General features: G+C 40.7%; 1 protein-coding gene and 1 long non-coding RNA gene across 2 annotated transcripts in view; both read right to left on the reverse strand.

Annotated features, from left to right (window-relative positions):
* Plpp3 (phospholipid phosphatase 3) overlaps positions 1-18,028 on the reverse strand; it is a 75,626-nt gene extending 57,598 nt beyond the window's left edge. Inside the window, exon 1 of the mRNA XM_048351410.1 lies at positions 17,301-18,028. Within this exon, the coding sequence (XP_048207367.1) occupies positions 17,301-17,439 (139 nt within the window). The 5' untranslated portion in view covers positions 17,440-18,028. The remainder of the gene's footprint in view (positions 1-17,300) is intronic.
* Positions 8,474-9,888, reverse strand: LOC125355213. Its single transcript, XR_007211616.1, has 2 exons — positions 9,858-9,888; positions 8,474-9,413 (listed from the first exon to the last, which is right to left on the reverse strand). It is a non-coding gene; the product is annotated as an uncharacterized LOC125355213 (long non-coding RNA).
* Positions 18,029-24,370: the final 6,342 nt, after the last annotated feature.

A 24,370-nucleotide genomic window follows, 5' to 3' on the forward strand; every position in this document is an offset into this window, starting at 1 on the left:
ATGTGTATATATGAATATATGTATGTATGTATCTGTGCTTTGAGAGGCTTTGTAGACTACTGACACATGGGGCCAATATCTGATTTATACCACAGAGGGAGTTTCAAAGTATGTTAATTTTTTGTTTGCTTTCTGGATTTGAACTCAAACCTTTTTTTTTTTTTTATACTGAGTATACTTTATTACAATTGAATGAAATAATTCCAATGCAACAGTTAACAACACACTTTCCAATTGGGTACTCTAGGTGAATTTACACAGTGGATATCATTTTTCTAGTGGATGAACTCAAACCTTTTTAAGAGTTTTATTTTTTCTGGATTCTACATTTTTCTATGACAATTAACTTCTCTGAGCCTAGCTGTTCACCTACAAAATAAAGGCAAGGAAGAGAGAGTTCTTGATTGGTCCTCTACCTCCCACATCCTGAGATTGTTTAAAGGCTGGCCGTTGACATGGGGCAGATCAGAAACCAAGAAGGCCCTCCACTTAAATGAATTAGTTGGTGTAGGCCCATTCTTGGCAGTGCCATCTAACAGCAATCTCCTTATTTGCTTAGCAAAACATCTGCGATGGTATCCACTTCAGAAGTCTTAACTCTCCACCCTCCAATGTAGGGTTAATAAACCCATCAACCTTGCTACTTCTATAGATAATGTGTACTGCTAGAATTGCATCTGCCCACAATCTGCTCCCAAAAAGAAACACAAGGGGCAGGGACATTGCAGTCATCATTAGACCCCAAAACCTAACTAAGATACTGACTGGTACATGACAGACTTATGGTGACTGTTCTTTGAAATGACTCAGTACTACAACTTATTCAGGTACTTCTAATTGTAAATTGATTGATATTAGTGTCATTAGCGCTAGTAATTACTTATACTATACCAAATACCTGATGCCAGGTTAAAATTACAGAAGGTCTGATTTTATGTCAATGTAGTCTTTTGAACAATTAGAACTCCTTTCAAGGAATCAATTGGAAATATTAAGCAAAGGTTTGAGGTTATCCCCAAACAAATGGTTTAGAGGGGGTTGTGCCTTTGACTGAATATTAATGACACTAGAGATTTGAAACAGGAAATGAAGGACTGAGGTTAATTTTTAATAGTTAACATCTTATGCCTGTCACATGACCAATTCCACTAGGGAATCATATGGAACTTGAATAAAGCATACAAGATATTGGGATCACAATGAATATTCCATAATGTTTGCTTTTTTTCCTCTTCTGAACTAGACATTCTGGTATTTTACCCTTGGCCCACTCATGACAGTGAGAAGCAAAACCAAGAAAATATACCAAATATCCATACTACAGATCATTTTAAAAGAGATTTCCAACAGGTAAAAAGAAATGTCATAGTCAACACAAAACTCAGTTTGTTGACTAAGATTTAAAAAGAAATCATGTGAGTAATGAAAAATTAAATTTAAAATATATAGGTGCTCTTTAGTGGACTATACACTCCCAAATCTTCTTAATACTTTATTATGGGCTGTGCAAACTCTAGCAAGTTTTGTTTTTTTTTTTTTCATCACACTGACTTACTGGGAGTAGGTGTTAAGCACCCAGTCCTAAGCTTCATAATTATAGTTAACAATAATTCAGCTATTTATAGAAAGAACTGCTGTGCCAATGGCTACCTCAAGGTTATGAGATTATAGGCAACAAAAATTCTATTTTCTTTCTGTTTTATGTCTGTACATTCTAAAGTATTTCTTAGTAGAAATTTTTTTGTGTGTATGAAGGGAGGAAGGGCAAGGGACAGGCAACAAGGAAATGAGGAGTAGCAAAGTTGGGATAAAAGTGTTGGTTGGAGCCAACTTCTGAAGGGACTTAAATATATTCAGAAATGTATTCTGTGGTCATTAAAGGTGACATAGAAGTCCTGCTCTGAGGAGAAGGAAGTCTTGCTCGGTTTTGGGAAATGACTCTTGTGTATTCATTGCTCAAAGACTATGTGGGGGAGGAGAAACTATCAGTCAACAAATAAAATCTGAAAAAAGGATTTTTTTTCAGATCTGCCTGATAGCATGTACTCAGACACAACATGGAGTAAGAAATGGGCAGAATATATTGAAGAGAGTACATGTCAAATACAAAATAGTATATTCATTTTACTAACAGGAGTTTATAGTTCCAAAATACCTTCCCATTCTTATGGGATACCATCACATCTGGTATCAAAAGCTGTATGAGGAAGGTAGGAAACTAATCACCCCCATTTTTATCACTTATAAAGAAGCATCAATTTGGCCAAGGTCACCCAACTAATATAGCAAATCTGGAACCTGAGCCTAGCACAGCAACAAGTTGCTTCTTGAACTCTCTGGGCTTTTTTGTTTTGTTTTGTTTTTATTTGTTATCATTCTATTGAATTATCAGATAAAGACACCTGGCTATGACTTTTTTCCTCCATTGAATGTTTGTATATCTCCCTTCTTGTCTTCTCCCTAGTCTCTTGAGGTTAGGCACTTTGGATTTATATCAATCAACGCTGAGAGAGTGAGAAGATGCACAAGCAACTTTCAAGAATATTCTCTGTGACTTTTGGACAATAGAGAAAGGCCCACAGTTAGGGATGCACTTTCCCAGTGGCCTTGTGGGTACGGCCTATTCATCCATGGCCCCAGTGCAGGAAGAGCCTTGTTATTATGACAGAAGTGTCACTGCTCTGCATTCTAAGTGCAAAGGATGTGTACAAAATGGGTCTGCTCTCAGTCCTCTTTAACTTTTCCATGGGTCTGTGTTTGTCAAAGCTTCATGCCAATTCTGTCAGAAAGAGAAATGCCACAAAACTTCTTTTAGGAACCAGGGGGAAAAAGAGCTACTTTATACACTTGGTTTCATGCTAATCACGTCACTATTGAAATCCAGGCTGAATAGGAACCCCACAATAGCCTGGGAAACACACGGGGCCCTATTCCAAAGTGCAGACTTCTTCACTCAAACATTTCATTCCCTGGCTCTGTAACTCCTTGGGAGAAGACTGATAAGAAGGGGGATTAACTACACAGTCTGAAACCACTGTTTCTCTGTAGAAAAGTCATCCTATTTCTGTACGAAATGGGCAGTACTCTCCTACCACTCTTTTCCTTTCCTTCTGAGGCCCCACTGATTTCAAGCTGAGATTCTCTTTGGCATATTTGTAATAAAAGTGGGCAAAGGATCCAGTGACCAGCTCCACAGAGTAAACGATCTCTGCTAGAAACGAGTTGAATTATTAATTCAATGTGTCACCACCCACCAACAGCAGTGGAGACCTGCACTGCTGAGCAGCTTTTCAGAGAAAACTGAAATGAACTCTAACCTTTTCCTTCACAGAGCGATTGTGAAATTCAAGTAAGTTAATAATGCATGAAGCACCTTAGCTCACTGCCTGCCATATAAGAATTCAGAAAAGTTCATGCCTTTCTCCTAGCCTAAGGGTTTGGATTCTAACCCCTAAAACCCTTCAGAATTTACAAAGGCACAGGAAATATTGAAATGGGCAGCAGGCTTTCAACCTCAGTTCAAACCTGAACATTTTTTACGAGGTCTGCTCATTTCACAGGAAAACATTCTGGCTGGCTTGCTTCCTTCATATGTTTGTTATTGAAAATAAAAGTCAGTGGAAATTCAGACGCCAGTCTTCATTCTTGGAGAAAAAGAATGTAGGTGTTAGTCTGATTATGTCCATGAGCAATGCCTTTTTCTGTCCCAAAGCCAGTCAATTCTTTCTGACAGGTGACTACTTCGTCCACAATATCAATCAGAGGGACATCACCCCTTCTGCTTGTAAGATTTGCTGAGATTTGGGAGTGTGTCTGATTGATTGTGCAGCCATGTCCTCTTCCCAGTCTTTCTGGAGCTAACAAGGAGATAGCGCTTCTGGATGTGGAGATCTGGGTGTTTTGCTTGCCTAGGGGTAGGGCTGGGGGCTAGGTGGATCTACAATAAGAAAACCTGAGGAAAGCCAGAAAGTTAAAATCCAAATTTCTGGATGCTTCCATTATCATTTGGTAGAATTCTTCAACTTAAGAGGTTATCAGTAGGTAATAAATCCTTGATTTCACAGCTGGGAGAAGCACATTCACAAGCTACCAGTTTAAGGCAAAAATCATAATTAAAGTTTCCTCCACTCTATCAATGGACCTGGGAAAATTAAAAATCAGACAGTTTATTTTCCCCCTGGGATTAAAAGCCTGGCTTAGATTTTGAATATGTTGATCCAATATGTATATTTCGGTCTCCTAGTAGTCACTGGGAGTTCTGTAGTCACACAATGCCTTTAGTACAGACCTTTCAAAGCCATCCTGCACAAAGGTGAGAGACTTCCAGCCCCCCCATAGTGTATCACTGGACTGTACTTTCTAAGCAGATTTCAATGAGAAGCCCACTAATTAAAAGACTTGTCATAACTTGGTAAAATTGCTGGAAGATTGTGTGTGTGTGTGTGTGTGTGTGTGTGTGTGTGTGTGTCTCAGTGAACTCAGTTTGGGCACTGTCTCTTAACTTTTTTTGCTCAAGGCTGGCATTGTACCACTTGAACCACATCTCTACTTCTGGCTTTTTGGTGGTTAACTGGAGATGAGTCTCACAGACTTTCCTGCCTAGGCTTAGCTTCAAACCATAATCCTCAGATCTGAGCCTTCTGAGTAGCTAGGAATCACAGGTGTGAGCCACTGGTGCCTAGGTGGGAGATATTTTTAAAATCTTAATTTTTGTAAGTCCCTCCTTCAGTCCAGTATGTGTTATGACTGCAAAAGAAACATAGTGCGCATTTAATCAACATAGGCATTAAAGGCAAGAGGACACCAGTGCAATGTGAGATGTATATAATCGGCCATTCCTCCCTGGAAACCTACAGAGACCAAATTGACCAAAACTGCTCCTTTGGGCAAGTGTCTAATGAAATCTGCTGTGTGGCTGAGAAGCATTCTGCCACTTCCTGTTGGTGGTTACTAACTTTACAACAATGTGGGTCATTTGTGGGGAAGAGGCTACTAGTCAAAGTTCTAGCTACTACACTTAATGAGCAAGCTGCTCCCACAACCACATTTCTCAATGTGACTCAGAGGTCACAACAAACCACACTACATCATATTGAGCCCAGAAGTGACCCATTACTACGTATCTGATGTGAATGACTAAAGGCCTAGTTCAAGGCTCTCCTTCCTTACGAAGCCTTCTCACTGGACTCCAGGACCAGGGGTCATACTTCCACATAAATTCAGAGATGTTGGTCTATTAGAGGATGTCTTAGCCTTTTCACCAATGAAAATCCCTCTAAATTCTCTCCAAATCCCACTGTGCTCTCTAGAAGACATCTTTACTTGCAAAGTAAGCCTCACAAGCCAGTCACTTGTGACTCCTATCTAATCACGAGGCTGAGGTTTGAGGAATGAAGGTCGAAGCCACCTGGGGCAGGGAAGTCTGTGAGACTCTTATCTTTGATTAATCATCAAAAAAGCTGAAAATAGAGCTGTGGCTCAACTGGTAAAGTACCATCCTTGAGTAAAAAAAAAAAGCTCAGAGACAGTGTTCAGGCCATGAGTTTAAGTCCCAGGGCCAGCACAAAATAACAATAATAATTACAATAACAACTAATAATGTTCACTAATCAGGCTTCTGACTCCAGCTCTCAAACTTACTTGTTGCCCAAACTTTTCTCTAAGTGACTTTTACCTCTCTGTTGCACCTCAGCTCTGTCAAATAGAGTAACAGTGATCAACACTTCACAAGCTCCTTGGAGGATTAAACCAGAGAAGGAGAGAATGCATGAATAGTGCGAGGCACCTAGCTATAAATCACTAAATACAATCATTTGATCAGGCTTGAATTTAAATTTCTGTCCCATACAATTTGCTCTCTAAGTTGCGAGATGAAGTTATTAACCCTGACTTCATCATACTACTGGAAAGACTGAAATATCTTGTAAAGCAGTTAATCATAAAGGTATCTTTCCTTCAATCTCTGCTAACAGATGTGGTTCAGTATTTCACACACTTATAATTTGACTTTTAGAGTTTCTAAGCTTGATATTCCAACTAATTCCTACAGATTCATGCTTATGTTTTGTCCTCTTTGATAACCACATGAGTTTAAAGGATATGTAGCAATTTTAATTTTGGGGATGGCAATTATGTATACTATCATACATCCAAGAGAAAGAATGGTGTATAAAAACTATGTACTATGTAGTGATATATCCAGACTTAACAGGATTTGAATAGATAGGTTTCTATTGCGTGGCCTTAAGACTGTATAAAGCAAATTCTAGGAATACACATTTGGAGTATCTGCAATACTTTCTGTCGGTACTGGAGCTTGAAGTCAAGTCTTCATGCATGTCATGCAGGTTCTCTACTGCTAAGCCAATTCTCCAGGCCTTTTTGGACTGGTTATTTTCTTAGACAGGATCTCTCTTCCTGCCCAGGCACAGGCCTGGACTTCCATCTACCTATTTACAATTCCCATGATGCTAGGATGACAGGAACATGTAACCAGTGCCTAGGATCTTACAAACTTTCCTGCCTAGGTGGGCCTTGAACTTCAATACTCCCTATTTCAGCCTCCCAAGAAGTAGTACAGGTGTGAGACATTGACACTGCCGTTAGATATGCAGTTTGAAGAGTAGTAAGGCACATTGAAGAACTGTTTTGCATTTTGCTGAAATGAGAATCTTTAAGTCAACTATGGCTTTGTGGTTCTGTGGGAAAGTGACTCTGTGGGCGAGCAGGTGTAGTTGACCACCAGACTCTATGTCTTAGTCAGCTTTTTGTCTCCACAAACTCATGTTTAATGGGGTAACTGATTCAAACCTTGGTTGTTTTGCTAGAAAATGTCACAACAAACCAAGGGACACTATTGTGGTTTCATGAATATGTTAATTTTTAAAATCTTTGGGGACACGTCTGTGGTTTTAGTTCTTATGTGTTTTAATTATTTAAAAAACAGTACATCTACTGGGGAAGATAGCTTGGTAATTTCTGAAAAGTGAAACAAAGTAATCAATTGATTTAGTAATTCTACTCTAAAATACATACTCCCAAAGAAATTAAAATCATATGCACATGAATGTTTATAAGAGGACTATTCCTATTCATAATAGCAAAACAGGTAATGACCCAAAGGTCCATTACATAAAAAATGTATAAACTGAATGTGGTATAACCATACAATGGGATATTATTATGCAATAAAAATAAATAAAATACTAACATGCTATAAATAAACTTCACAAACACTAAGTGCAAAAAGCTGGTCACAGAAATCATGCACTATATGTTAACATGTTCCTAAAATGTCCAGAATAAGCAAATCAATAAGGGAAAAGAAAATGAGTGGTTGCCATGAAATAGGTGAGGTGGATGGGAATGAAGAGTGATCATTAAACTTTTCATTTCCTTTCTGCAGTGATAAAAATATTCTAAAATCGGTTGGGGCAATGAATGACCAATTTTGTAAAAGTACTAAGAAAGCGTATACATACCTTGAACTGATGGACTCTGTGTGTGTGTGTGCGTGTGTGTATGTGTGTGTGTGAATTATATCTCTATGTAGTTATTTTTAAAATTTCATTAAAACTGAAGAAAAATTTTCTGCAAACTCTATTTCAGAAAATTTTCAATTATAGAGCAAAAATAACCCCCAAAAGACTACCTAATGAGGCATCATATGACTACACACACAAAAAAAACACACACACACATACACACAACACATGTATCATACTACTATACACATATAGAAATATTTGTTCTTTTATCACATGGGTTTCATGAATCTACAAATAGGAAATCGTGTATTTCTGATGTTTGTGAAGGGATGGTCCCAGAATTCTTCCCAGGCTCCCACCTAGGAGATAAGTAGGTATCAGCCATATCTTTCCTGTGGTCCTTTTCCTCCACATCTGTCCCCAGCATACAAAGTTCAGTTCTTACCCTGCTCCCAGTTTCTCTACCCTCAAACCCAGTGATCACCCCACTGTGCTGCCAAAGCTGCTCTCTGAGGCTCAGGCATCAAATCTGTTTCTAGCCTAGCAGTTCCTCACAAGCAACCCTGGTGACCAGAGCCTGATATATTGGTAGGTGTGTCCAAACTTCTGCAGAACACAAGACTTACCCAGACTTCATTAAAACAGACTCTCTAGAAATTATACTGATTGGTACTGCAACTAATTTGGGGGTCTAGATATACAGTACAAAGAGAACATCAATGAGAATGGCTTCCTTCGTGTCAAGGTAATCATATGTATTATGCCCTTCAGGGATACATAAACAGGAACCAAAGCATACTACTTATTATGATAAGGTGCTTATGCTGATCTGTATTTCTCTGCAAAACTCCCTAGGCATATAATTTGGTTAATTTGTGACAAACCTCAAGAACACACTATCAGTACTCTGATGGCAATATATACTTTGAGAGCTCACAGAAATCAACGTCTTTTATCAATGATTTCTAACCTGAGTCCTATTTTTATATGTGCTGTGGGTGGTTGGGTTTGTGCTTAAACTGGGGGATTTTCATATAGATCATGATTTATAATTTCACTTGGAACTATGGAAAGAACAGTGTTGCAGGGATGTTCTAGAACCTTCCTTCCCCTACTACCGACAGTTAGTGCATACTCTTAATTTAAAAAAAACTGTTTTATCCTGGACTCAGTTTTGTCCTCAGCTGAAGAGAATAATGTCTATCTGGAATTGGTGAGAAGTTTATAAAATGCAAAATCTGAAGACATGGGTTCTTTTTTTCTCTTCTGTTGAGTCATCAGAGATCTTGGGCCATACACACTTTCTAGAAATTGAATATTTCAAAAACTGCCTGGTCCTTCAGTTTTGCCTCATGCATCACTGGCCTCACTAACTAACCCAGCATCCTGCAATGTGGATTAAAATGAAAACCTGTTGGTCTTGTTCCTCTTTTCTCTGACAAGGAAAGAGAACACAGCTCTCCATGGAGCTGTACCTCATCAATGATAGAAAACTTCTAACCCACAAGCAAATACCAGAAAAGCAAACCACATAAAGGTAAGCCCTTGATTCTAGATCCTGCTCTGCCACTATCAAGGGACAAGTGCTAACCTATCTGGACATTGGGTCCTCCTTGGTGAACAAGGACATTCATTGGTCAGGACATCATGATGATGATGATGATGATGATGATGATGATGATGATGATGATGATAATGACGAAGATGGTAGTGGCCACCATTTGAGTGTCTTGTGCCATGCACTGTACCAGGCCTGTCCTCATAATGTCATCTTGCAGCTACCATTCTATATGTCACAAATCGTAATGCTGAGCACTCTTTCCTCTCATGGCAAAGTTTGTTCTTCTACTCTTTAAACTTTCCCCCTTCTTTTGTTCACTCACAAAAAGCTTGTTTTCCTAACTGAAATTTAAACAAACTAAAACCCTCTCTCTTTTTTCTTTTGTTGCCAGTCCTGGGGCATGGACTCAGGGCCTGAGCACTGTCCCTGGCTTCTTTTTGCTCAAGGCTAGCACTCTGCCACTTGAGCCACAGTGCCACTTCTGGCCATTTTCTATACATGTGGTGCTGGGGAATTGAACCCAGGGCTTCATGTATACAAGGAGAGCACTCTTTTTTTTTTTTTTTTTTTTGGCCAGTCCTGGGCCTTGGACTCAGGGCCTGAGCACTGTCCCTGGCTTCTTCCCGCTCAAGGCTAGCACTCTGCCACTTGAGCCACAGCGCCGCTTCTGGCCGTTTTCTGTATATGTGGTGCTGGGGAATCGAACCTAGGGCCTCGTGTATCCGAGGCAGGCACTCTTTCCACTAGGCTATATCCCCAGCCCAAGGAGAGCACTCTTAACACTAGGCCATATTCCCAGCCCCTAAAACTCTTGATAAAGTGGTTTTTCTCTGTGTGTGATGAAGCTTGTTTGAACTCCAGCCCTCATACTTTCAGCTTTTTCACTCACAGTTGGCGCTCTACTACTCGAGTCATGTCTCCAGTTTAGATTTTTTTTGTTAGTTAATTAGAGATGTAGTCTCCCCAACTTTTCTATCTGGTTTAGCTTTAAACTGTTATCCTCAGATCTCGGCCTCCTATGTAGCTAGGACTCCAGGTGTGAGTCACTAGTGACTGTCTAAAGAAATTAACTTGATATTTTTGATAAAGAAAATTCTATAACTTCTCTGAATCTAGGCAATGAAGAATTAACCCAGTGGTATTTTCTATAGTATCTTCACAGAGAGGCTTATTCATGACACTTGTTTATGTATACTTTTATTTGTCACACTTATTTATGTACACATTTGTCTATGCCACTGCCCAATATGAGCCTTAAGACTGCTATCTGCATCCTACATTGTGTCTTATAGGACATATTAACCCCCCCACACACACACATAGATACACACACACAGGCCCAATAAAACTGAAATTAAGTTGAATAAAATAGAAAGAGGTGAGACTTCATTATATCAATAGCAATGAAAAGTGGACACCAAGGTAAACTTGATGAGCTCTAGTGGTGCCTAATTACCAACAAGGTACCTTTGTGCAAGCTACTTAAACTCATTGAACTCTAGTGCCCATCTTATAAAAGGCATCTAAGCTGGGTACTAGTGGCTCACACCTGTCATCCTAGTTATTCAGGAGGCTGAGTTCTGAAGATCACCGTTCAAAAGCCAGCCCAGATCAGAAAGTCTGTACTATCAACCACACAAAACCTAGAAGTAGGGCTGTGGCTGAAGTGGTAGTACACAGCCTTGAGTAGAAAAGCTCAAGAACAGAGCCCAGGCCCTGAGTTCAAGGCCCCAATACACACACACACACACACACACACACACACACACACACAGTCATCTAATATCTATAGCATCTGACGAGTAAATAAATAGAACAAGAAGTACAATACCACTTTCTCTTAACAAATATGGAAAATGCCCTGCATAAGAAGCATGTTGATTATTTTCAAAGACTGTTGTTCTTTTAGGTAGTCAGGTCTTTCCCTTGGCTGTCACAAAACACTGATAAGAGCTGGCCCTAAAACAGACCATTTGTCCAAATTGTCCCCACCCTTCCTAAGGTAGATATGTCTTCCTCTTAAGACAATATGGCCATCTCCCTTTCAAAGGAGAATTACAGCCACCAAAGGGCATTGAGGCTCCTGGCCTCTGACCTTCCCACATGGGGTCAGAACCTGTTCTTGTTTCTCCAGCTAACAGAAAACATTTGTGTCCACTCTGCCTGCTTTTCTTTTTCGTATTCTCCTAAGACTTTTCCCTTTTAATATATTTCAGGAAACTCTCTGGCTAAAAAAGGGAAGAGATTTCACAAAAAATGTTGGGTCAAGGAAACTACAAAGGCATTCAAAAGGTTATCATTATGAATAATAATAATATCAGCATAATACCTGGTGATGCAACTTTTCAAAGTGCTTTGGATTCATTCTGTCATGTCAGCTTTGCAGCACAGGTCTTCTCTTGGTGTGTTTATTTTACAGATGAGGAGACTGAACCTTGGAAGGGTGATTTTTATCTAAGTTGTCCCCACGGAGTGTTTGCTTTATATCAACAAGAAAACCTAGATATAGGTAAATCCAAAGCCCAGGTTGTTCCTACTATACTCTGCCACGCTAACTGAGAACTATTGAAGATTCTGCCTAGAAATCTACTGATTTCAACTTTCTCTTGTGCACAAATTTCAGTATAACTCAAAAAAGGAAAATACATTGGACACAAACAACAATAAAGTGCTAGAACATCCAGTGCAGCGACAAAATGCCCACAACAAAATTCAATTGCCCTTAAGATATCAGTAGTTTAAAACAATACAGTTATTGTAAAACTGGATTGATAAGAATCAGCCAAGATTCTATAAAATACAGAATCCTAGGTCCTGGCCCAGAGCCTATGCAACCTGAATTTCCTGGGAGGGAGTCTGAAAATCTGCATTTCATACCAGATGGTTTTCTTATCAAGTAAGTTTATGAAATATTGACATAACAGACATGTTTCCCTCTCCAAATTAATGATTACTCCTTCAAATCATGTATACTGAGTTGACCCACCAGAAGGGATTCCTCCATAAACATATACGGCTACCTGGGGTTGAGTCCTTCATGATGATTCATTAGCACCATGCTGTCACCAACTGGGATGGCCAGCCCAAACAAGTGCACAGGAAGGGGTAAAGAAAGAATATAAAATTGTCAGGCAATCAAAAGGGCAAAAAGCTGAAAGGCTCATGAAAAGGCCCATCGTCTATGGCCTTAGCAGTCTCCCACAAAGACAACTAGATACATAGAAGCTACATATCTGAAGATAAGAAAATGTTAAGGAAGAAAGAAGTTGGGGAGGGATAAACAACAACAACAACAACAAACAACCTAGTAATTCATATAATGTCGAAAGAAGTTTTTCACAGCCCTAAAACAGCCAACAGAGTTTATCTATTAAATTGAAATTGCCTTCATATTTATTCCAATCCATGTAAGATATATGAATAATAAAAAAACCCTAGTAATTTGTACAATGAAGAAATAAAGGTTCTTTACTATCCTACAAAAGCCAGCTGACCTTATCTATTAAATGCAAGTTGCCTTCACATTTATAACTGATGAGTGAAAATGTTTCTATATTCTGTTGTTTACTGCTACATTACTTTTTATCAAGACCCAAACTGCTTTCTTGAGTTATTTAAAACCCATACTTAATGAATGTAATAACTGAACAAAAAAAAAAAAAGAAAGGGAGGGGGAAGCCACCTGTTTTGCTTGCTTACATGTTTGCTTATGAGATTACTACCAATTTTAGGAGCGAGTGAAAAGACACATCTGGCCAGGGAAATCTTGCCAGTTCCTAAGTATATTGGATTAACTCTTATAAAAACAATGCTTACCTTCCCACCAGAATTAACACCAACTTAGGCTAATTATCAACATTAAGTCTTTGGTCAAACATATAACAATTTGATTAATGACAAATGGTCTCAAAGAAGCAATGACTGAGCCTCTACATCATAAAACCTATCAGCATAGACCCACAAAGAATTAGGCATCAGTGCTGATTGAATCTTCCTCAGCTGCAATAAAAAATAAAACCAAAAGCAAAGCTCAGGAAGGTCAAGTGAATTTTTTCCAAATTACACAGCAATAACATGCCAACATAGGATTAGAACTCACAACTCTGGGCTCCTCCTTTTATGAGATGGTCCCCAGGGCTAATATACAGTGAATGGAGCAAGATACATGCTTAAGAGACACTTGTGTTCTTCCTCTACACCTGGCCATGGTCCCAGCATGCTTTGTGGTTGCCTGAGATTTTGCACATATTCCCACACACAACTAGCCATTTTGCTGGTGGAGAAACAGAAACCCACAGAACACTAATTTGTCCACAACCATTAAACTAGTTTATGACATTGTTTAACCTGGAATCTGAAGCTTCTGACTCCCTCGTATCCCATTCTCTTCTCTATCATCATATGACCCTCACACTCATGATTGAAGAGTTGGCATGAGTACACGGTGACTTCCATGTATCACATATAGGGAACCAGTTCTAAAATACCATCTCATCTATTTGATTGCAAGTCAAAAAAATGTACCCAAATATACTAAAACAACAAAATATAACAACATGGTAGCTAGTCACTCAAAGTCTGTTATCACTGGTCAGAAGAGTCTGATTTATTTTATCTACCTGCTTTGGTATGATGAGGTCACTAAGAAATGTGGACAGGCCAAACTTTCTGCACACTGAACTTGTGGAACAGCAGAATGTTCTGCTAACTGAGCTTCAGAATTGTCTGAGGAGAATCTGAGTTTCAAGATGCTTCAAATGAGGAAAAGGACTCTACAATGCAAGACTGGGACTTAGTGATAAACTCCATACTGATTTAATGTGATTTACTTTTCACTTCTTTGAGACTTGGTTTTCTAGTTTATCAGATGGAGATAATGCCTTTTTTTTTCTTTTTTCGTTTTTTTGGTCAGTTGTGGGGCTTGAATTCTGGGCCTGGGCACTGCCCCTGAGCTCTTCAGCTCAAAGCTAGCACTCTACCACTTGAGCTACAACACCATTTCTGGTTTTCTGGTGGTTAACTAGAGATAAGAGTCTCATGGACTTTCCTATCTGGGCTGGCTTTGAACCTCAATCCTCAGATCTCAGCCTCCTGAGTAGCTAGGATTACAGGTGTGAGCCACCGACACTGAGGGAGATAATATCTTCATAGAGTTAAAATAAAGAATACATAAATTATTTTTTTTTAATGCTAAGGGAGCAAGTGGTTCTCCACTTCAGCCTTGGGATCATCTCTATCTCTCTCACAGAACCACACATACCACACCAGAAAGAACATAAAAAGAACAAGAGGAGATAAGGGGTGTGGACATTTGATTTAAACAACAACAAAAGGAAAACAAAAAGTAACTGAAAAAATTAGCATGAAATATTAATCATTTTATTTTAAAAGCAAATAGCTGTCAAAGATAGCTATTTAATTGGAGGTTAAGTAACCAATGGTACACTCTAATGTCAGATTCATTTGGCCTTCAAACAAGGGTGAACTTTTTTACTTTGCCCAGAATTTAATATTCCAGAAAAGTATGTGAAACAACTTAAATGACTTTCCTATTTCCACCTACATAACACTCAGCACATCAGCTTTTATTTTTTCCAAACACTAGTCGATGAAGCTTGGTATATATTCTTCCTGGGATGTAAAGAGAAAACTGTCTTCTAATGTATTAGTAGTCTGTAATCCAGACCATATAATCAAAAACATATATAAAAATTAAATCATGCTAACAGTCTTATGCAAAACGTGGACCAAGCAGAAACATTTTGGTGGTGGGGAAACTGTAGTGGGTAGAATATTAAAATAATATGTTGTGTTAGTAATTTTTCATTTGGAAAGCAAATGGAATTCTGTTGCATAATTATTCTAAGGTATCTGTTTATCTTACAAATAGTTTTCTCTATTAAAGTTATTAGGAGACACATAATTACTGATACCATAACATTGGTTTGTGCTTAGGGGAGACACCAGTCCACCATACGTGACTCTGAAAATGACCTTGATGTTGCAATATCAATGGCAAGACAGATAAACAAAATCATGGGTTCAAGTGTAAGACCAATAACAAATAAGCATGATCAACAGGTTTAGGATTTTAGATTTGGGATAGTTGAAGCAAATGAAAACACACACACACACACACACACACACACACACACACACACACACACCTTACTTTTACCATGAATGCAAAATAGAATACCCTGAGATTGTTATGTCCCTGATTTAACTATGGCTTATGAATATGTCCCTTTGAAAATTCTTTCACATTTAAAAAAAAAAGAACACATCATCTCTGAAATCAGAAAGGTAAGTAAAAGGGAGAACAATGACCTTGTACCAAAACTTTCAGGCATGCCCTAACTGCTTCATGAATCAAGTAGGAGGCAGGATGGAGCCTACACTAGCAACCTAGAAAGAGCTTATCCCCAACCTTCCTTTCAGCAATACACCTAAGTAAGCACTGGGGAGCTCAAGCAAGTTCATAGCAAAAGGGTTTCCCCTTGTTTACAGTTTTTCTGTAGTCTCCCTCAGAATTTGGGGAGGAGGGGCCTTTTAAAAATTCAATAGCTTGATTACAAGACCTCAAGCACAAATCTATCCCACTGTGCTTGATAATAAGCAAGCCACCACCAGGAAGGCAGGCCCCCCAGTGACAATTCCTTTACATAGCATCCTAAAGTTGAATTCATATTAAGACAGCAGGGAATAAGATCCATTCTTTCTTCCCTTTCACTGGGCACAATTTCATCTTCAGGGTCTGTCCTTCTCTGAAGGGTGCCATTCTTAGACTCTAAGAATCCCATCTTTCTCTGGCTCTTAAACTTTTCAGTGAGCAGTCATGCCAAGGACAAGAGAACCCTGTTCACTGGGGACACTGCCTAAGAAAGAGTTTTCCATCTAGGCGAGTGTAACTCCAGCCTAAGTCTCAGGTCTGCACGATCTGCATGGACAAATCCATTGCAAAGGGGACTTAAGTCTTTCCAAGCAGGAGTTCTATTTTAAGGCCACTGAACTCGGTACACAGATGTTTCTTCAGTTAGCAGAGTTGGCAGAACAGCTCCTGGATCAAATCCGAGTTCCTAATGCAGGAAGGGGGCCTTGGAGAGCATCTACTTGAACCCACTCACTCAACTGAGGAGGACACTGAGCCCACAGAGGCAGTCCTATGGCACAGCTACCAAGTGGCAGTGTCCTGTGGCCTGGTGACAAGTCTGTGCGCTTTCCATGACACCATGATCCACTTAAAAAATAATACAGGACTTCAACTTTGAAGTCCTGTACATTGGCGTCTATAGTTTCCCTCTTCCCCTCCCCGAATTCAATAAATCCTTACCCTCCCACTCCAATTCCTTCAACTCCCACTGCCTTTCTAAGCTTCTCACTACTTTACAAAACAGAAGTGGGTTCTCTCGCCTGAACTCTTTCTGGAGTGCAATTAAATTGTGGTCATCAGGAAAAATCACAGCTTTTCTTAGTGTTCTCGGGTTAAAAAAAAAAAAAAAGATTGGGGCTCCTCATCTCCATCCCACAGAGTTAAATCCGAACACCCGCGAAGCCACCTCCCACCTTGGCACATAGTAGGCGCCTAAGAAGTGATTGCGGACTCAGTGGTACCCAGTCAGCACTCCACCGAGAAGAACACTGTCTCAAAGTTGGGGGTGGGGGAGGGCTGGAGGGAGTGAGGGGCCGGATCCGAGAGCGGCTAGTAAAAGCCAGCTTGCAAGTCCGGCCAGGCCCTGGCGAGGCGGCCCGTGGCGGAAGGGCTGGATGTTTACATGCAGCCGGGGCAAGGCAGTTGGGCTCCTGGAGGAGTCCAGCTCTTCTCCAGTATCCCCACCATCACCCACTTGACGCGCAAGCACAGCAGGGCGACCGGGTTACACAAGGCTTCCAGAGCGGGTTGGGGGGGGTGTCTCAAAGATGGAACCCACCCCTTCCGAGGGGCTGTGCCAGGGATCTCATCTTGGCGAGGAAGCTGGTTTCCAGCTGCCCGCGAACGCACCAGCACGTCCAAACACACACTCTCTCGTATGGGCGGGGAAGTTACTGGGGTCGAGGGAGGAGCGGGGAAGTTGTTGGGGTCCGAGGAGAGGGGGCGGGGACCCCGTATCCAGTGCGGCGGGGAAGGAAGACTGCTGGAGAACCCCGAGTTGACAGCATAATGCAGCCCCACACAGGGACCCCGGGCCGGGACTGGATTGGGGGCGCGATCGGAAGTCAAAGGGCCGGGGAACCACGGGATGGAGGCTCACCCATGAAGAGGCAGAAGAGGTCGAGGCAGATGAGCAGCACCCGCTTGCTGCCGCTCTTCCTCGGGTTGTTGTTGAGCGCGGGGCTGCCGCCGTTCTTGCTCTCCGGGACGATCGCCTTGTCGTACTTGTAGTTTTGCATGGCGCTGGCTGCGGCTCGAGCCTCTGGCTCCGCGAGGACGCCCCGACTCAGCAATAACCACACACGCACACACTCACACGCACACACTCACTGCACGCACGCGCCCGGGTCGCTCCTGGCCGCCGCGGCTCGGGACAGCGGCGGGGTTGTGGGCTTGGGACGCCGTGGAGAGCGAGGGTACAGCCCGGTTGCCTGCTTCCAACCGCAGACGCTGGTGTTCTCCGCTTTCCCCGTAGGGCCCCTCAGCTTTTCCTCTCCTCTCTCTCTCGCTCTCTCGGCCCCAAACTCGTTGGAAAAGTCCAGACGGGGGTTGGAGGGTGGGGGGGAAAAGAGCCCGAAGTCGCCGAGCAGGAACTTTTTTGCAGAGTTGCGCAGCCCGGGACGCGCGGGGGCCCGGCGTGTGTCCGCGTGCGCGCCGGAGCCAGTGGGCAGCGCAGGCGCCCGGACACTTCTCCCCCGCGCCGGGCCACTTAATGAATGGAGCTGTGCGCAGCCCTGCGAGAGTCTGCAGTGCCCTGCAACTTCGCTGCGCCGGCCCTACAAGTCTACCTCCTCCTCCTCCTCCTTCTCCTTCTGCTCCTCCTTCCCCCTCAGCTGCTGCGGCGGCGGCGGCTGCGATCGCTGGGTTTGTTTTCTGCACTTTTATTTCACCAGCTCCTTTAAAAAGAGGCGGGGTGGTGGTGGGGAGGAGTGGGGGGGGGAGGGAGGGACCTTCTTACTTGGCTCCGAAGCGATTCCAAAAGCACAGCCCTTTCCTTAAGCTGCCTAAAACGTAGGATAATTAAGGCCACATTTCCCCCCACCCCCTTACTCGGAGGGGGAAAAAAAAAAAAACTAAAATGAAAAGTTACTCTCAAACTAGAGAATCGGGAGCCCCTAGCGTTCAGAAACAAAAAAAGGAGAAGAAAAAAAAAAAAACTAAATAAAATGAAACATTTTCCTCACTGGCCTTGAGCCAGACCTCCCCTCCCCCAAACAACAACAACAACAACAACAACTGCTAAACAGTCCTGATTTGCAAATTTTTCATTTTCACAATGTTGGGCTTTCAAGGCTCTGTTTGGATTTCAACTGGATTATTTGGAAAATGCAGTTTTTAAAACTTTTTTTTTTTTAATCGTAGGACTTGGTGTTGGGTACTGTGCTAGATTCCAAGGATAGTGAAGTGTGTAAGGCTGAGTGAGTCTTCCAGATCCCTCAGCTTGGAATCTGTGCTTCTGTTTCCCCACATGTAAACTGGAGATGTAATGCTTGCTTGATGCAGGTAAGCTCCCAGGCTGGAGTTGGGTACACAAGAAGTGCTCTTGTAAGTATGAGCCATTGATTGAGATGCAGAAATCCCCAAACCTCCAGTCCCTCTGCTAATCCAACTGGAGCCTGCCTGGTGTCTGCCACCATGAGGAATTCCAGGGCAGTGAGAGCATTTGGGGACATGAGTTTCCAGCAGTTTAATGTCCTTGTATCTTCTTCTTAGTGACTAGCATGGAGTTGGGCACACACTCAACAATTAACGTTTGTGTGTGATCCAGAAATGGAGCTAGTTGAAGCTTTCTGATGCATTGTATGGGTTGTGAATCTTCTTGCAATGAATTGATAGGGGGTTTAATAACCTTATATCCAACCATCAGCCCTTTCTCCCACATTCCTGTCCTCTCTAGACCTCTGCTCATATACACATTTGCCTGTGCTGCATACCCCTCCATTCTTCCCTAGCTAGCAAACTATTCATGGGAACTCTAGTTTCCTCTAAAATGCTACCTCTTCTGTGCCCTTGCATAGAATTAACTTCACCCTTAACATTTGCTTATAACACTCTTGAAACACTTAATCTAGGTCTGACTGGTGTTAGGGTTAGCAAAAACTAGTCAGGTTTACACCACCTCTGAAATACAAAAGACATTAGGTTTCCTCAAGACACTGGTGTGCTCCTGGTTTAGTATCTTCTGAAGTAAGCTGCAATTGGGACTACCTCCCAAGAAGTAGAACTGGCCAGTAGAGACAAAATGGTTATGTTCTGAAGCCAGAGAAATTTATTATCCATGGCAGCTCTGATGCCAAAGCACCTAACTTCTAGTCAGATAGAGAAGCATTTGAATTCAGACAGCAGCAGGTAAAGCGAGGGCATCTAAGAAATCAAGTCTTTTAGGTCAACTGTTTTCCAGGGAGAGGCACAAGCTCTGTACATGTTCAAACAGTAGAAACTAAACAAGGCTGACTTCATAATTAATGACAATTAATAATGTTCTAAAAGGAATTTAGGGTTTCAGTATCTTTTCCTTGCTGCCCAACCCACTTCATGATGATAACCATCCTTGAAATTTGAGGACCAGACCAAGTCTTTGGTATTCCAATCTAAAGGTAAAAGCAAAATTCTTCAAATTTCAGCTCCCTCTCATGTCTTCTCTCCTTGAGTGTCAAAAGACCTTGAGCTTTTATATCTCCCAGAGGGCCACTGACACACGTCTGTATGCCACCCTGTCTGATTCCACTTTTCACAAGTGGCCATCATTTACCTCTCAGTAATTCTTAGCTCCATGTGTGTGGGGAAAAAGCTTCACTTTAAAGATAGCTCAGGAAAGAATGATGAAATCCAAAATCAGAGAAAGTCAGTGAATTCCAGTCAGCACCCTGGCTATTTTCTATATGCTATTCCTTATGTGTGAGCTGACCTTTGTTAACTTAAGAATGCATTTTTTATTTTTTTAATTCAAATTTTTATTATCAAACTGATGTTCAGAGAGGTTACAGTTTCATATGTTAGGCATTGGATACATTTCTTGTACTGTTTGTTACCTTGTCCCTCATACCTCCCTCCCTCCCCCCTTTCCCTCCCCCCACTGAGGTGTTCAGTTCACTTACACCAAACAGTTTTGCAAGTATTGCTTTTGTAGTTGTTTCTCTTTTTTTACCCTGTGTCTCTCAAATTTGGTATTCCCTTTGAATTTCCTACTTCCAATACCAGTAAACACGGTTTCCAATATACTCAGATAAGATTACAGAGATAGTGTAGGTACAACCACAGGAAGGTGATACAAGAACATCATCAATAATAGAAGCTACAGATACACATAGGACGTTGAAAGTAGTTACAACTGTGATATAACAATTGTTTCCATAACATGGAGTTCATTTCACTTAGCATCATCTTATGTGTTCATAAGGGTATAGCTATTGGGCCTTGTGATGCTCTGCTATGACTTGCCTAAACCTGTACTAATTAATCCCAATAAGGGAGGCCATAGAGTCCATGTTTCTTTGGGTCTGGCTCACTTCACTTAGTATAACTTTTTCCAAGTCCTTCCATTTCCTTACAAATGGGACAATGTCAAGGAATGAATTTTTTAAACCAGACTTTAATCACTTTAACTCAGATACCCGTAGTGTCTTGAAATCTTATCAGGCAAAATTGTTAACCATAGCTAGTGCTAAATTAAATATTAGGAACTTATTTTGCTTTAAGGTTTTTCTGGGCTAAATTAACTACTTTTCTTTCTTTCTTTCTTCCTTTCTTTTTTTTTCTTCTTTGCCATTCCCAAGGCTTGAATTCTAGGCATGGGGCTGTCCTTGAGCTTCTTTTGCTCAAGGCTAGCACTATCACTTGAGCAACAGTGCCACTTCTGTTTTTTTTTCTGTTATTTAATTGGAGATAAGAGTCTCACAGACTTTCCTGCCTGGGATGGCTTTGAATCTCAATCCTCAGATATCAGTCTCCTGAGTAGCTAGGATTATAGGTGTGAGCCACTGGGACCCAGTATTCAGCTACTTTGTAAGAAAGAGATGACTCTGTTATTCTAAAAGTAGATAAAATGGAAAATAAATGGATGTTTAATAGGAATTTTATATATCCATTTATAAGACTCTGGACTCTTTTTGCAAAACTTGGTAAACAAATATTCTATCTGAATAACTCTCAAAAGAACATAATATAAAATAGCCATAATACCAAATAGTCATAATAAAATATTACTCTTTAGATGAGGAGAGCTACAACAGGATAACCAGATACATGAGCTGAAGGGCTCTGGGCTCTACTTTTTAAAGTTTTCATTCTTTTTCTAGGATTCAAACTTTAAAGTGGAATAATCTTACCAGCAAATTAGATGCAATGTAATAACAGACTGGGCAGTTCAGAAATGGTGTCATTTCAAAGTAATTAAGTAATTACAACTCCTAGTAAGCATAGCTTACCAAGACTCACATACTACAATGACATCTAGTTCACACAAGTACCCTTAGGAAAATGCTCACATCAGCAAGGATAAACACCTTTTAAAGATTAACTTATTATGTGGGGTAACAACAGCACTCTGCTTTTAAATAACTGATACCTCCCAAGAGATATCTGTGGTCTTAATTTCTAAGGTCTTTGGTTACCTAGTGAATGTCTTTGTTTCTTTTTACTCCTTACCATCTAAAAATTAACCCTTTTTTTTTTTAATTAGCTCTGGAAATATTTAAGGGAAAAGTATCTGAGTCTTTTGACCTAAAATTGTATACTCTTTAATTAAAGTCAGAGTCCAAATGTCTCAAGTCATTGGAATTAATTTCAGAAGGCAAGTAAGTTTGGGCTGAGGCTTTACTGTTTATCCCCATTCTTCAAAACTACTGCATTCCACATCTGTATTTACTAACAAAGTTCACAGGTTTACTGCTCTGAATGTTGAGTTTGGTATTGTGAGTTAAGCTACATGACTGTCCCCACGGGAGCCCTCAGTAACAGTGAGTAACACCGGAAGGAGAAAGGAATTCGAGATAAGGTCTTAGAGCTGCTGTTTCACCTGAAGCAAGCTGAGTAACCTATCTGGTCTTCCATTTCCTCAACTTTTAAATGAAGCTGACATTTTTCTTCATCTCTAGAGGGACTAAAAAGAAATTTATAAGTGAAAGAATACATTTGAAAAGACCTGGTGGATAATATGCAGTCAAGTGAAAGTTATTTATTCTAAGAGGATACCATAAAGTGAGGAACGTAACTCAGTGGTAAGTCACCTGCCTGGAGTATAAGAAGTCCTGGGATCAATTCCTAGTACTGAAAAAAATTAATAAAGAAGAAAGATGCTTTTGTGAGCACTGTTTCTACAAGACACCTGTCTTATGTATAGTATTGGAAAGGGCATTTATCTTATCAATTAAAATAGAGCATTTAATTTTATTCATTCCTTCCAAAATGCAAAAGGCTTTCAGACTTCCTATTTTTTAATATATTCAATTTCTTGAGCTTTCTACATATAGTAAATGAAAAATATAGCTTTCAATTTTTTAAAGAAAAGACAATTTATGTAATCCTAGCTTCTCAGGAGGCTGAGGTCTGAGGATCATGGTTCAAAGTCAGCCTCAGCAGGAAAGTCCTTGAGCCTTTCTCCAGTTAACTCCCACAAAAAGTGGGGCAGTGGCTATAGTGGTAGAGCACTAGCCTAGGGGAAGAAAGCTCAGGGACAGAGCTCAGGCCCTTCATTCAAGCCCCAGCATTCACACACTTACCCACAAAAATTAATTTAAGCAGCTCACACCTGTAATCCTAACTACTTAGGAAGCTGAGATATGATCCTAGTTCCAAGCCAGCCTAAACAGAAAAATCCTCAAGACCCTTAGGTCAACCAGTAAAAATGCCAGAAATAGAGGTGTAGCTCAAGTAGTAGAGAGCCAGCCATGAGCAAAATAATTAGAAAGAGTGCCTAGGCCCTGAGTTCAAGCCACAGTGTGGTTACACACACACAAAGACAATTTAATTATGCATTTTTTTACTTCAAGATTGTTGGTAAAATTCAAGGAATCCTACTTGCTGAAAGTAACCATGTACAATTAGGAGTAGTTTCATGTGAAAAGTCCTTTCATGTCCTATCCTCCCCTCCCCCCCACCCCCCACTGCTCACCAAAACAGATGGAGTTGCTTTCATCAGCCCATGTAACAGAGGAGAAAAGTGGTACAAGCCCATTTAATTGGATGAAACTGGTTTTCCCTGTGGATAAAAATGGAAATGATTCTAACAGTAGCTCATGTGAGTAAAGTTTGGCCTGCTTTATAGCTTCAGATACAGTTCCTACCCTGTACAGTTTATAATGCTGGGTATAGCCACTCACCTCATTTCCAAGTAGAGAGAGAGATGATGATTCTATTCATTGGAGAATCAGAGACACCAGTTTGTGCAAAGATGAATTTGCCTAGATGGGAGGCGAGGAGATTCCTGAAGTTCCACCCACATCCAGCTCTCTGCATTTCTACATCGATTTTTCTAATCACAACACAAGCTCAGCCTGGGCAGTGTTCAGAAATCAATACTTCTCCAACAGCAGCTTTGAAGAGCAACTTAGCAGTGACTACAAAGACAGAGAGGCTTTATTTTGCTTCATTCTAACAGGCTCACAAGGGAACAACATTGTTGCACCTCCTGTCTCTGAAACAAGAGATTTGGGTTCATAATTTGTCAAGCAATTTGTTGTTATTGTTGTTACAAAAGAGAGTTTTAAGAACCCATAACAGTAGAGCTACTGTTAAGCAGCCTTGGAGTCCTGTCAACATTTTTATGTTTCTATCAACAGTAACCCTTTGCTTTAGCTAGAAATTAGGGCAGTTAAAAGCTCACATGATAATTCAGACATTTAGTATTGATCATTAAGAAACAAAAACAAACAAACCCAGAATCTAGAATGGGCTGCAGAAATTTGCAAACATTGATGCTGCAGACTGTGCTAGAGCTGGTACAATGAAGCACTTGGCCAACTCATAAGGAGGCTTCTACTGCCATCTTGTGTTCATTTGGAAAAATGCGATTGCTCCCAGAGAGACTTTTGTCATTGGTGGCTAGGAAATGGGTAGAATAGGAATTTAGATGTTACATGTATGCACATGTGCATGCATGTATATGTACGTATATATGTATTTGTTTAATGTGTGTGCACATGCATGTCAGTCCTAGGGCTTGAACTCAGT

The sequence above is a fragment of the Perognathus longimembris genome, chromosome 7 (genome assembly GCF_023159225.1).
Source record: "Perognathus longimembris pacificus isolate PPM17 chromosome 7, ASM2315922v1, whole genome shotgun sequence".
Classification (NCBI taxonomy): Eukaryota; Metazoa; Chordata; class Mammalia; order Rodentia; family Heteromyidae; genus Perognathus; species Perognathus longimembris.